Genomic DNA, 14877 nt, shown 5'->3' with positions numbered 1-14877 from the left:
GCCACGCTGCTTCTCTAAAGTATTGCACTTTCCCAAGGGCTTAACATTAAGCGCTTAATAAATACGATGGAATGAACGAATCAATCAATCAATCAATCAATCGTATTTATTGAGCGCTTACTGTGTGCAGAGCACTGTACTAAGCGCTTGGGAAGTACAAATTGGCAACATATAGAGACAGTCCCTACCCAACCGTGGGCTCACAGTCTAAAAGGGGGAGACAGAGAACAAAACCAAACATACTAACAAAATAAAATAAATAGAATCGATATGTACAAGTAAAATAAATAAATAAATAAATAAATAGAGTAATAAATATGTACAAACATATATACATATATACAGGTGCTGTGGGGAAGGGAAGGAGGTAAGATGGGGGGATGGAGAGGGGGATGAGGGGGAGAGGAAGGAAGGGGCTCAGTCTGGGAAGGCCTCCTGGAGGAGGTGAGCTCTCAGCAGGGCCTAATGAATGAGTGCCCGCTGTTGGGTAGCGACCGTCTCTCTATGTTGCCAACTTGTACTTCCCAAGGGCTTAGTACAGTGCTCTGCACGCAGTAAGTGTTCAATAAATACGGTTGAATGAATGAATGAATGAATGAACCTGGAGAGAAGAGTGAACAGCACAAAGTTCTTTGCGTGGCCGTTTCCAACTTTTTCTTCATTTCCTTCTTCAGTACGTCTGGGACCGAATGCTCGGAGGGTTCAAACACAAGAACTTTCGCACGAGAGAAGGAGTTTGTCTCTGCCTTATTGCAACACTCAATGCGTAAGTTTATACACCGTTATGTCCAAGGACAGACTATTTCCAGAATGTTTTTAGTGTGCATGTGTGTAGATTTTCCTCCCCCTCCCACCCCCATTCTCGCAAATACCTTCATAAATGTTTCCTTTTTCTTTTCCAGCTCCGGAGCCCACAGTTTAACACTAAGTAAGATCGTGCCACATATATGTAATTTACTTGGTGACCCAAACAGCCAGGTGAGTGGATTTTTTTCCATAAGAGAAACGGCACAGCACGGTTCAAAATTCGGCCCAGATTCTTTTGGTGTATTTGGAGCCGAAAGCCCATGCTGGGTTTTCCAGATTGGGTTTTAAAGCTCGGATAATTGTGCCGTTGTATCGTACTCTACCAAGTGCTCAGTGGAAGGAGCCCAGGCTTTGGAGTCAGAGGTCATGGGTTCAAATCCCGGCTCCTAAATATGGTCAGCTGTGTGACGTTGGGCAAGCCACTTAATCAATCAATCGTATTTATTGAGCACTTACTATGTGCAGAGCACTGTACTAAGCACTTGGGAAGTACAAATTGGCAACATGTAGAGACAGTCCCTACCCAACAGTGGGCTCACAGTCTAAAAGGGGGAGACAGAGAACAAAACCAAACATACTAACAAAATAAAATAAATAGGATAGCTATGTACAAGTAAAATAAATAGATAAATAAATAAATAGAGTAATAAATATGTACAAATATATATACATATATACAGGTGCTGTGGGGAAGGGAAGGAGGTAAGATGGGGGAATGGAGAGGGGGACGACGGGGAGAGGAAGGAAGGGGCTCAGTCTGGGAAGGCCTCCTGGAGGAGGTGAGCTCTCAGCAGGGCCTTGAAGGGAGGAAGAGACTTCTCTGTGCCTCAGTGACCTCATCTGGAAAATGGGGATGAAAACTGCGAGCCCCCCGTGGGACAACCTGATCACCTTGTAACCTCCCCAGTGCTTAGAACAGTGCTTTGCACAAAGTAAGAGCTTAATAAATGCCATTATTATTATTATTATTACAGTGCTCTGCATTTAGTAAGCGCTCAATAAATCACAATGATTGATTGATCGATTGCTTATTCTGTGGAACCCACTGTACCGGCTTCTTCATTCAGTCGTATTAATTGAGCGCTTACTCTGTGCAGAGCACTGTACTAAGCGCTTGGGAAAGCACAATACAACTCAAACAGACACATTCCCTGCCCACAGCGAGCTCACACCGTCTAGGGTTCTGAGCCGTAGCTTTTATTGCTCGTCGTGGGCAGGGAATGTGTCTGTTTATTGTTCATTCATTCATTCAGTCATATTTATTGAGTGCTTACTCTGTGCAGAGCACCATACTAAGCACTTGGAAAGTACAATTATGTTGCACTCTCCCAAGCGCTTAGTACAGTGCTCTACACACAGTAAGCGCAGAATAAATACGATTGAATGAATGAATGATTAACTTGCATCCAACCCAGAGTTTAGAACAGGGCTTGGCACGTTAGTAAGCTCTTAAGAGTAACACAATAATTTTTTTTTTAGGCCTCAGTGTTTCTTCCTCTAAAATGGGGAATACCTATATCTGTCTCTTCCCACTTCCACAGAACAGCTGGGAAAATCAATTAGGCAGTCTTGAGTGCTTGAGAAGCTACTTACAAATATCGTGATTTTGTTTACAAAATCTAGAAATAGCTAAAATCTAGTTTGCAATACCTAGAAATGTGGCAGTAATATGTAGGGCTGTTGCAGAGCAACTGGAGAATGAGACATAGAGATTTATTTGTTGAGTGTAGAAATACACTGTTTTCTAATAGTCTAAATCCAGTTAAATAAAATAGACTCTAATATGAATAACCTATAAGTTGTCATTTAAAAACCAGCATTTTTTTTTCCACTTAGAGCCGATACATTAGCTGAACTTGGTATTCAATCAATCAATCAATGAATCGTATTTATTGAGCACTTACTGTGTGCAGAGCACTGGACTAAGCGCTTGGGAAGTTCAAGTTGGCAACATCTAGAGACAGTCCCTACCCAACAGTGGGCTCACAGTCTAAAAGGGGGAGACAGAGAACAAAACCAAACATACTAACAAAATAAAATTAATAGAATAGATATGTACAAGTAAAATAAATAAATAAATAGAGTAATAAATATGTACAAACATATATACATATGTACAGATAAGATGGAGAAGCAGCGTGGCTCAGTGGAAAGAGCACGGGCTTTGGAGTCAGAGATCATGGGTTCAAATCCCGGCTCTGCCAACTGTCAGCTGTGTGACTTTGGGCAAGTCACTTCACTTCTCTGTGCCTCAGTTACCTCAGCTGTGAAATGGGGATTAAAACTGTAAGCCCCCTGTGGGACAACTTGATCACCTTGTAACCTCCCCCAGCGCTTAGAACAGTGCTTTGCACATAGCGCTTAACAAATGCCATCATCATCATCATCATGCTAAAATGCAGGAGCAGGGGCTTGGTAACAGTAGCAGAGACATAAACTTGAATTTTTCAGAATCTTTTATACCTGTTTTGACCAACAGAGAGCAAAATGGATCAAAGTCATTGAAAAGCAGTTTTCCCACATTAAAAAATTAAAACAGCGTTGGGTCCAGACTTCTCGCCCTTATCTCCCTTTATCAGATGACAAAAATAAGTAGTTGCTTTCTTGGGGTATTGTTGGGTAGGGACCGTCTCTATGTGTTGCCAACTTGTACTTCCCAAGCGCTTAGTCCAGTGCTCTGCACACAGTAAGCGCTCAATAAATACGATCGATTGATTAAGCGCCTGCTTTGTGCCAAGCACGGTACTGAGCGTTGCAGTCGGATACAGTCCTTGTCCCCCACAGGGCTCACAGTCTAAGTAAGAAGGAGAGGAGACACTGAATTCCTATTTGAAAGATGCGAAACTGAGGCACAGAGAAGTTACGCGACTTACCCCAGGTCATACTGCGTGACTTCCCAAGCGCTTAGTCCAGTGCCCTGCACACAGTAAGCGCTCCATAAATACGATTGAATGAATGAAATGAATGATTTCGTTTTGCTCTTGATGCATCCTGAAAAGATTCCAGAATTAGACAATGAAATGCTGGGAGCCCGTTGTTGGGTCGGGACCGTCTCTATATGTTGCCGACTTGTACTTCCCAAGCGCTTCGTACAGTGCTCTGTGCACAGTAAGAGCTCAATAAATACAATTGAATGAATGAACTCTTGAGTGAACTCCCCCTTTTAAACTGTGAGCCCACTGTTGGGTAGGGACTGTCTCTATATGTTGCCAACTTGTACTTCCCAAGCGCTTAGTACAGTGCTCTGCACACAGTAAGCGCTCAATAAATACAATTGATTGATTGATTGATTGATTGATTGAGTGTTTGGCTGCAGGCAGGCACAAAATTCTCCTGGGACCACAGGATATGCGGAGAAGCGGGGAGAAGAGTAGCAAACTCAAACTCCAGGAACCTCTCAGTTTCTCAATCCGTTTACACGGGATCAACCTCAGTGCTCGGCACAGATTAAGCGCTTCACAAATACCACCATCATTATTATTATTATTATTGTTATCCTTACTATTTTCAATTCACCCAATCAGTTGAATGTATTTATTGAGCACTGGTACTGGGCAAATATAATAATAATAATAATGATGGCATTTATTAAGTGCTTACTATATGCAAAGCACTGTTCTAAGCATTGGGGACGTTACAAGGTGATCAGGTTGTCCCACGTGGGGCTCACAGTCTTCATCCCCATTTTACAGATGAGGGAACTGAGGCCCAGAGAAGTGAAGTGACTTGCCCAAAGTCACACAGCTGACAAGTGGCGGAGCTGGGATTTGAACCCATGACCTCTGACTCCCAAGCCCGGGCTCTTTCCACTGAACCACGCTGCTTCTCGTGCCTATAGGCAAAGGACCCTGTACTTAGAGAAGCAGCGGGGCTCAGTGGAAAGAGTCTGGGCTTGGGAGTCAGAGGTCATGGGTTCTAATTCTGACTCCGCCGCTTGTCAGCTGGGTGACTTTGGGCAAGTCACTTCTCTTCCCAGCGCTTAGAACAGTGCTTTGTACATAGGAAGTGCTTAATACATGCCATCATTATTATGATTATTATTCTCTGTGCCTCAGTTACCTCATCTGTAAAATGGGGGTGAAGACTGTGACAACCTGATCACCTTGTATCTACCCCAGTGCTTAGAACAGTGCTTGGGACATAGTAAGCACTGAACAAATACCAACATTATTATAATTATTATTATTATTAGTACTAAGCTAATAGTCTAGAGGGGAAACATTATTATTATTACTATTATTATTATTATTATTGTTCAAGTCCATGGTTTAGCTTTGCCACCACCTTTCTCTGTGACCTTGAGCCAAATCGTGATCTTGGATAAGGACATTGGAATGTCAAAGACCATGGCTCTGATTCAATCAGCTGGAAACATTGCCTGCAACCCACCCCGCCTTTTATTTTTTAATGTGGTAAAAAAGGAAAAGCAGCATGGTTCAGTGGAAAGAGCCTGGGCTTTTTAGTCAGAGGTCATGGGTTCAAATCCCAGCTCCGCCGATTGTCAGCTGTGTGACTTTGAGCAAGTCACTTCACTTCTCTGGACCTCAGTTACCTCATCTGTAATAATAATGATGGTATTTGTTAAGCGCTTACTGTGTGCCAAACACTGTTCTAAGCGCTGGGGGGATACAAGGTGATCAGGTTGTCCCACATGGGGCTCACAGTCTTCATCCCCATTTTACAGATGAGGGAACTGAGACTCAGAGAATAATAATAATAATAATAATAATGGCATTTGTTAAGCGCTTACTATGTGCAAAGCACTGTTCTAAGCACCGGGGTGGATACAAGGTGGGGCTCACAGTCTTAATCCCCATTTTACAGATGAGGGACCTGAGGCACAGAGAAGTTAAGTGACTTGCTCAAAGTCACACAGCAGACATGTGGCGGGGCTGGGATTCGAACCCATGACCTCTGACTCCCAAGCCCAGGCTCTTTCCACTGAGCCACACTGCTTCTCTGTAAAATGGGGATGAAGACTGTGAGCCCCCCGTGGGACAACCTGATCACCTTGTAACCTCCCCAGCGCTTAGAACAGTGCTTTGCACATAGTGAGCCCTTAATAAATGCCATCATTATTATGATTATTATTATTTGTTAAGTGCTTACTATGTGCCAGGCACTGAGCTGAGCACTGGGGTAGATGCAGGATAATCCATCAATCGTATTTATTGAGCGCTTACTGTGTGCAGAGCACTGTACTAAGCGCTTAATGATCAGGCTGGACACAGTCTGTGTCCCAAATGGGGCTCACAGTCTCAATCCCCATTTTATGGATGAGATAACTGAGGCCCAGAGAAGTGAAGTGAGTCAGCCAAGGTCACCCAGCTGACGACCGGTGACCGTGGATGCTTCCGAGCCCCGGCCACCGCTCCGTCCATTAGGCCACGCTGCTTCCCCTGGCCAAAACGGGCTCCGGAGAGGAGACCCTCCGGCGCAGAATCAAAGTCCGAAGTTCGAACGGTGTCGGGAAGTTTTCCTCAGTAGCAGGAGGCAGCAATCAATCAATCAATCAATCATATTCATTCATTCAATTCATTCACAAACCACACACACACACACACAGAGTTAAAGTCCGCAAAGAAATATTCAAGTAGCCCATTACATGGAAAAGTGCTTAAAAGGGCTCCAGGTGAGAGGTGGAAAGAGCACAGGGCTGGAATCAATCAGTGGTGTTTATTCATTCATTCATTCATATTTATTGAGCGCTTACTGTGTGCAGAGCACTGCCAACTTGGACTTCCCAAGCGCCTAGTACAGTGCTGTGCACACAGTAAGGGCTCAATAAATACGATTGAATGAGTGAATGAATGGATATGTTGACACCTGTCCACTTGTTCTGTTTTGCTGTCTTTCTCCCCCTTTTAGACTGTGAGCCCGTTGTTGGGTAGGGACCGTCTCTATATGTTGCTGAGTTGTACTTTCCAAGCGCTTAGTACAGTGCTCTGCACACAGTAAGCGCTCAATTTATTCCATTTATTTTGTTTTGTTGTCTGTCTCCCCCTTCTAGACTGCGAGCCCGCTGTTGGGTAGGGACCGTCTCTATTTATTGCCAATTTGGACTTCCCAAGCGCTTAGTCCAGTGCTCTGCACACAGTAAGCGCTCAATAAATACGATTGAATGAATGAACGAATGAATGAATTGTATTTATTGAGCGCTTACTGTGTGCAGAGCACTGGACTAAGCGCTTGGGAAGTCCAAGTTGGCAACATAGAGAGAGAGTCACTACCCAACAGCGGGCTCACAGTCTAGAAGGGGGAGACAGAGAACAAAAGCAAACATATTAACAAAAATATGTACAAGTAAAATAAATAAATAAACAGAGTAATAAATACGCACAAACTTATATACAGGTGCTGTAATGTGTACTTCCCAAGCGCTTAGTACAGTGCTCTGCACACAGTAAGCGCTCAATAAATGCGACTGATTGATTGATTGATTGTGGGGAAGGGAAGGAGGTAAATTGGGGGGGATGAAGACGGGGTGGAGGGGGAGAGTTCAGTTCTTCTGACTGAATCAAAGACCGCCAGCTCCTTGAGAGCAGGGATGGCGTCTATCATCTCTGTTGTACTGGACTCTTGGAAGCGCTTGATAAATAGCATTGATTGATCGAAGGGCAAGTGCTTCCCGGGGCATGGCATCTCAACGTTCAGGTTCTCAGTTCCCTTAGGATCGATCAATCAGTGGTATTTATTGAGTTCCTGCTGTGTGCCTAGCACTGTACTGGGCAGACTGTGAGCCCGCTGTTGGGTAGGGACCTTCTCTTTATGTTGCCAACTTGTCATTCAATCAGAGAAGCAGCATGGCTCAGAGGGAAAGAGCACGGGCTTTGGAGTCAGAGGTCATGGGTTCAAATCCCGTGTCCGCCAATTAGCTGTGTGACTTTGGGCAAGTCACTTCACTTCTCTGGGCCTCAGTTACCTCATCTGGAAAATGGGGATGAAGACTGTGAGCCCCCCCCGTGGGACAACCTGATCATCTTGTAACCTCTCCGGCGCTTAGAACAGTGCTTGGCACATAGTAAGCGCTTAATAAATGCCATTATTATCATTCAATCGTATTTATTGAGCGCTTACTGTGTGCAGAGCACCGTACTAAGCGCTTGGGAAGTCCAAGTTGGCAACAATAGAGACGGTTCCTACCCAACAGTGGGCTCACAGACTAGAGGGGGGAGACAGAGAACAAAACAAAACATATTAACAAAATAAAATAAATAGAATAGGTATGTACAATATCTATTGAAGTGACTTGCCCAAAGTCACACAGCTGGCAATTGGCGGAGTCAGGATTTGAACCCATGATCTCTGACTCCAAAGCCCGTGTTCTTTCCACTGAGCCACGCTGCTTCTTGCACTTAACAAATATAGTGATAATGATATTATAATAATAATAATAATTTGGGGATCCCTTGGAGTGATCAGGTGATCAGGTTGTCCCATGTGGGGCTCACGGTCTTAATCCCCATTTTACAGATGAGGGAACTGAGGCCCAGAGAAGTGAAGTGACTTGCCCAAAGTCACACAGCTGATGGCGGCCCGATCAGCTGCAGTCGGCCACCTCTTCAGGGAGTGTGTGAAGGACGGCGGGTGGCCACATCAGCTGGCCACGGGGAAGATTCATTCATTCATCCAGTCGTATTTATTGAGCGCTTTCTGTGTGCAGAGCACTGGACTAAGCGCTTGGGAAGTCCAGGTCGGCCACATCTAGAGCCGGTCCCTACCCAACAGCAGGCTCACAGTCTAGAAGGGGGAGACAGAGAACAAAACAAAACATATAACAAAATAAAATAAATAGAATAAATATAAACAGAGTAATAAAATCCACTGAGAGATAGCGTTTACTGAGCCCCTACTGTACGCAGAATACCGTACTCTGCAACCCATCCGATCTATTAATAATAATAATAATAATAATAATAATAATAATAATAGCATTTGTTAAGCGCTTACTATGTGCAGAGCACTGTTCTAAGCGCTGGGGAGGTTACAAGGTGATCAGGACGTCCCACCAGGGGCTCACTATTGAGTCCCGGCCCCTCAAACTGTTTAGAAGGGTCTGCCATAGCCAGAATGACTCTGACCAGCTTGTAAAAAACAGGTGTTTTTTTCAGTTTGGTATTTGGTAAGCGCTTTCTATGTGCCAGACACCATACCAGTACGCGCTGCGGTACATGCAAGCTAATCAATCAATCAATCAATCGTATTTATTGAGCGCTTACTGTGTGCAGAGCACTGTACTAAGCACTTGGGAAGTACAAGTTGGCAACATATAGAGACAGTCCCTACCCAACAGTGGGCTCACAGTCTAAAAGGGGGAGACAGAGAACAAAACCAAACATACTAACAAAATAAAATAAATAGAATAGATACGTACAAGTAAAATAAATAAAAATAGAGTAATAAATATGTACAAACATATATACATATATACAGGTGCTGTGGGGAAGGGAAGGAGGTAAGATGGGGGGATGGAGAGGGGGGCGAGGGGGAGAGGAAGGAAGGGGCTCAGTCTGGGAAGGCCTCCTGGAGGAGGTGAGCTAATCAGGTTGGACGCGGTCCCCATCCCACATAATAATAATAATAATGATGGCATTTGTTAAGCGCTTACTAAGTGTTGGGGAGGTTACAAGGTGATCGGGTTGCCCCACGGGGGGCTCACAGTCTTAATCCCCATTTTGCAGATGAGGGAACTGAGGCCCAGAGAAGTGAAGTGACTAGCCCAAAGTCACACAGCTGACAATTGGCGGAGCCTGGATTCGAACCCATGACCTCCGACTCCAAAGCCCCTGCTCTTTCCACTGAGCCATGCTGCTTCTCTTACGAGGCTCACGGGTGGCTCAGTGGGAAGAGCACAGGCTTGGGAGTCAGAGGTCATGAATTCAAATCCCGGCTCCGCCAGTGGTCAGCTGTGGGACTTTGGGCAAGTCACTTCACTTCTCCCTGCCTCAGTTCCCTCATCTATAAAATGGGAATTAAGACTGTGAGCCCCCCGTGGGACAGCCTGATCGCCTTGTAACCTCCCCAGCGCTTAGAACAGTGCTTTTGCACATAGTAAGCACTTAATAAATGCCATTGTCATTATTATTATTTTACAGCTGAGGTAACTGAGGGTCAGAGAAGTGACTTGCCCAAGGTCACCCGGCAAACAAGTGAAAGAGTCAGGATTAGAACCAAGTTACTTCCGAACCCGGGCCCAGGCTCTGTCCATTAGGCCACACTGGTGAGCCCAGTGTTTGGCACATAGTAAGTGCTTAACAAGTACCATTATTATTATTATTATTATTATTATTATTATTATTATTATTATTATTATTATCGTAATCAGCCGGGAGTTCTGGGAAGGTGGAAGCCTGCTCTGTATTTACTCAGTGGCTTGGATTTCTCAAGTAAATGCATCTAAGGCTCCTCTGAAGTAAATCAGCATTTTTGTTCCTAATTCACACATCAATCGATCAATATCAATCACTATTAATAATAATGATGGCATTTATTAAGCGCTTACTACGTGCAGAGCACTGTTCTAAGCGCTGGGGAGGTTCCAAGGTGATCAGGTTGTCCCACGGTGGGGGCTCACAGTCTTCATCCCCATTTTACAGATGAGGGAACTGAGGCCCAGAGAAGTGAAGTGACTTGCCCAAAGTCACACAGCTGACAATTGGTGGAGCCAGAATTTGAACCCCTGACCTCTGACTTCAAAGCCCGGGCTCTTTCCACTGTGCCACGCAATCGATCAATATCAATCACTATTAATAATAATGATGGCATTTATTAAGCGCTTACTACGTGCAGAGCACTGTTCTAAGCGCTGGGGAGGTTCCAAGGTGATCAGGTTGTCCCACGGGGGGCTCACAGTCTTAATCCCCATTTTACAGATGAGGGGACTGAGACCCAGAGAAGTGAAGTGACTTGCCCAAAGTCACACAGCTGACATGTATATATGACCTGTATATATGTATATATGTTTGTGCATATTTATTACTCTATTTATTTATTTATTTATTTTACTTGTTCATATCTATTCTATTTATTTCATTTTGTTAGTATGTTTGGTTTTGTTCTCTGTCCCCCCTTTTAGACTGTGAGCCCACTGTTGGGTAGGGACAGTCTCTATATGTTGCCAATTTGTACTTCCCAAGCGCTTAGTACAGTGCTCTGCACATAGTAAGCGCTCAATAAATACGATTGATGATGATAAGTGGCAAAGCCGATATTTGAACCCATGACCTCTGACTCCAAAGCCCGGGCTCTTTCCACTGAGCCACGCTGCTTCTCTAGGGATATTGGGATATAATCATATTGGAATTGGGATATAATCACATTATTATTATTATTATTATTATTATTATTATTATTATTTATTTATTATTATTATGGCACTGTTTCAAGTAGTGGGGTAGACACAAGATCAGCACGTCGGGCATGGTCCCTCTCCCACGTGACGCTCACAAGTAATAATAATAATGATGATGGCGTTTGTTTTAGCACTCACTATGTGCAAAGCACTGTTGTAAGTGCTGGAGGAAATACGAGGTGATCAGGTTGTCCCGCAAGGGGTTCACCGTCTTAATCCCCATTTTCCAGATGAGGTAACTGAGGCCCAGAGAAGTGAAGCGACTTGCCCCAAGTCACACAGCCGACAAATGGCAGATCCGGGATTAGAACTCCCGAGCCCGGGCTCTTTCCACTGAGCCACAGTAGAAGGGAGAGCAGGGTTGGTGTCCCCATTTTACAGATGAGGGGACTGAGGCACAGTGAAGGGAAGTGACTTGGCTAAGGTCACACAGCAGGCGACTGGCAGAGCTGGGATTAGAACCCAGGAACGTCGTGTTTCTTCCACTTGGCCTCGCTGCTACTCCCGATTCAAGAATATATTATGGCCTATACGTGGCTCAGTGGAAAGCGCTTAGTACAGTGCTCTGCACATAGTAAGCGCTCAGTAAATACAATTGATGATCGATGATGGAAAGAGCCCAGGCTTGGGAGTCAGAGGTCGTGGGTTCTAATCCCGGTTCTGCCACTTGTCTGCTGTGTGGCTTTGGGCAAGTCACTTCACTCCTCTGGGCCTCAGTTCCCTCCTCTGTAAAATGGGGATGAAGACTGTGAGCCCCACGTGGGACAACCTGATTACCTTGTATCTACCCCAGCGCTTAGAACAGTGCTTTGCACATAGTAAGCTCTTAACAAATACTATAATAATAATAATAATAATTGCATCCCAGCTTTGGTTGCTGTGTGGCTTCGGGCAGATCACTTACCCTCTCTGGGCTTTAGTTTTCTCCTCTGTAAAATCGGAGGTCTGACACCAGTTCTCTCTTTCATTCATACATTCATTCATTCAATCGTATTTATTGAGCGCTTACTGTGTGCAGAACACTGGACTAAGCGCTTGGGAAGTACAAATTGGCAACATATAGAGACAGTCCCTACCCAGCAGTGGGCTCACAGTCTAGAAGGGGGAGACAGACAACAAAACCAAACTTATTAACAAAATAAAATAAATGCAATAAATATGTACAAGTAAAATAAATAAATAGAGTAAGAAATACATACAAACATATATACATATATATATATATATATATATATATACATATATACATATCCCACCTCCCCCACATGTCTGCTGTGTGACCTTGGGCAAGTCACTTCACTTCTCTGTGCCTCAGTTCCCTCATCTGTAAAATGGGGATTAAGACTGTGAGCCCCACGTGGGACAACCTCATCTCCTTGTGTTCCCCTCAGCGCTTAGAACAGTGCTTTGCACATAGTAAGCTCTTAATAAATACTAACATTATTATTATTACATATATACAGGTTCCCTTGGTGAACCTTGTGATGGGCAGAGATTGTGTCCTATCTGAATAGAATAGAGTAATCCCAGTGCTTAGCACAGTGCCGGGCACATTCTTAAGCACCTAATCATCCCCCTTGTTATTATTGATCAGGCCTCTATACGCTTAATAAGCATTACAATTATTATTCTTTTTAATAAGGGCATCTATTAAGTGCTTCCACTCTGCTGAGGAAAACACTACTGAGAAGCAGCGTGGCTCAGTGGAAAGAGCCCGGGCTTGGGAGTCAGAGGCCGTGGGTTCTAATCCCGGCTCCGCCACTTGTCAGCTGTGTGACTTTGGGCAAGTTACTTCACTTCTCTGTGCCTCAGTTTCCTCATCTGTAAAATGGGGATGAAGACTGTGAGCCCCATGTGGGACAACCTTGATGACCTTGTATCCCTCCCAGCGCTTAGAACAGTGCTTGGCACATAGTAAGAGCTTAACAGATATCAACATTATTATTATTATTATTATTACTACTAATAATAATAAACACAATGCATTCAGGGCAGACACACTCTCAACCCCTCGCAGGGGTCACCGTGTAAGGATATATATGTTTAAATATTTATGTTTAAATATATGTATCTATTCTATTTATTTTATTTTGTTAGTATGTTTGGTTTTGTTCTCTGTCTCCCCCTCCTAGACTGTGAGCCCACTGTTGGGTAGGGACTGTCTCTATATGTTGCCAGCTTGTACTTCCCAAGCGCTTAGTACAGTGCTCTGCACACAGTAAGCACTCAATAAATACGATTGATTGATTGATTGATTGATTGAGAGGGGAAGCAGCACGACATAGTGGAATTAGCACGATTCTGGGAGCGAGAGGACTTGGGTCCTAATCCTGGCTCTGCCACTTATCTGGCCAGTGACCTCAGACAAACCACTCAAGTTCTCTGTGCCTCAGTTTCCTCTACCATAGAATGAAATTCCTGTACACATTCTCCCTCCTGCTTAGGGTGTGAGCCCATGTGGGACAGAAATTGTGTCTGGCCTGATTAACTTTGATCTAAACCAGAGCTTAGAAAGTTGCTCGACACATAACAGGTACTTAAAAAATTCCATGAAATATGTATATTATATACATATATATATATGTATATATATATATATATAATAATAATAATGGCATTTATTAAGCGCTTGCTATGTGCAAAGCACTATTCTAAGCACTGGGGAGGTTACAAGGTGATCAGGTTGTTCATTCATTCAATCGTATTTCCCACGGGGGGCTCACAGTCTTAATCCCCGTTTTACAGATGAGGTAACTGAGGCCCAGAGAATAATAATAATAATAACGATGGTATTTGTTGAGGGCTTACTATGTGCAAAGCACTGTTCTAAGCGCTGGGGAGGTTACAAGGTGATTAGGTTGTCCCACGGGGGGCTCACAGTCTTAATCCCCACTTTACAGATGACGTAACTGAGGCCCAGAGACGTGAAGTGACTTGCCCAAAGTCACACAGCTGACAATTGGTGGAGCTGGGATTTGAACCCATGACCTCTGACTCCAAAGCCCAGGCTCTTTCCACTGAGCCATGCTGCTTCTCTGATATATATATTTATATTTATATTTAAAAAAAAGGAGAGCATTTTACAGTGGAGGAAATTGTGGGTCGGAGAGGGTAAGTGATTGCAAGCATGGGACAGAGACAGGACTGACCCCTGAGCCTCCTAATGCAATCAATCAGTCAATCAATAATAATAATAATAATAATAATGGCATTTATTAAGCGCTTACTCTGTGCAAAGCACTGTTCTAAGCGCTGGGGAGGTCGCAAGGTGATCCCAGCTCCGCCACGTCTGCTGTGCGACCTTGGGCAAGTCACTTCACTTTTCTGAGCCTCAGTTCCCTCATCTGTAAAATGGGGATTGACTGTGAGCCCCACGTATCCCCCCCAGCGCTTAGAACAGTGCTTTGCACATAGTAAGCGCTTAACAAATGCCGTTATTATTATTATTATTATCAGGTTGTCCCATGGGGGACTCACAGTTTTAATTCCCATTTTACAGATGAGGTCACTGAGGCCCAGAGAAGTGAAGTGACTTGCCCAAAGTCCCACAGCCGACAAGTGGCGGAGCCTGGATTTGAACCCATAACCTCTGACTCCAAAGCCCGGGCTCTTTCCACTGAGCCACGCTGCTTCTGTGTGCGGAGCTTCTGTTCTGTTCTGTGTGCTTCTGTGTGCACATCAGTGTGTGCGGAGCACTGTAATAAGCGCTTGGGAAAGCA

At 44.2% G+C, this 14877-nt stretch overlaps 1 protein-coding gene across 21 annotated transcripts in view; it reads left to right on the top strand.

Annotated features, from left to right (window-relative positions):
* Nucleotides 1-14877, top strand: part of CLASP1 (cytoplasmic linker associated protein 1) — a 442952-nt gene that overhangs the window by 97444 nt on the left and 330631 nt on the right. For all 21 annotated transcript variants that reach the window (XM_038747595.1, XM_038747592.1, XM_038747590.1 and 18 more), the window contains exons 4-5: nt 675-766; nt 903-978. In XM_038747595.1, coding sequence (XP_038603523.1) covers nt 675-766; nt 903-978 — 168 coding nt within the window. The remainder of the gene's footprint in view (nt 1-674; nt 767-902; nt 979-14877) is intronic.

This window comes from Tachyglossus aculeatus, chromosome 1, assembly GCF_015852505.1.
Source record: "Tachyglossus aculeatus isolate mTacAcu1 chromosome 1, mTacAcu1.pri, whole genome shotgun sequence".
Lineage (NCBI taxonomy): Eukaryota > Metazoa > Chordata > Mammalia > Monotremata > Tachyglossidae > Tachyglossus > Tachyglossus aculeatus.
This window is presented reverse-complemented; position numbering and strand designations above follow the sequence as displayed.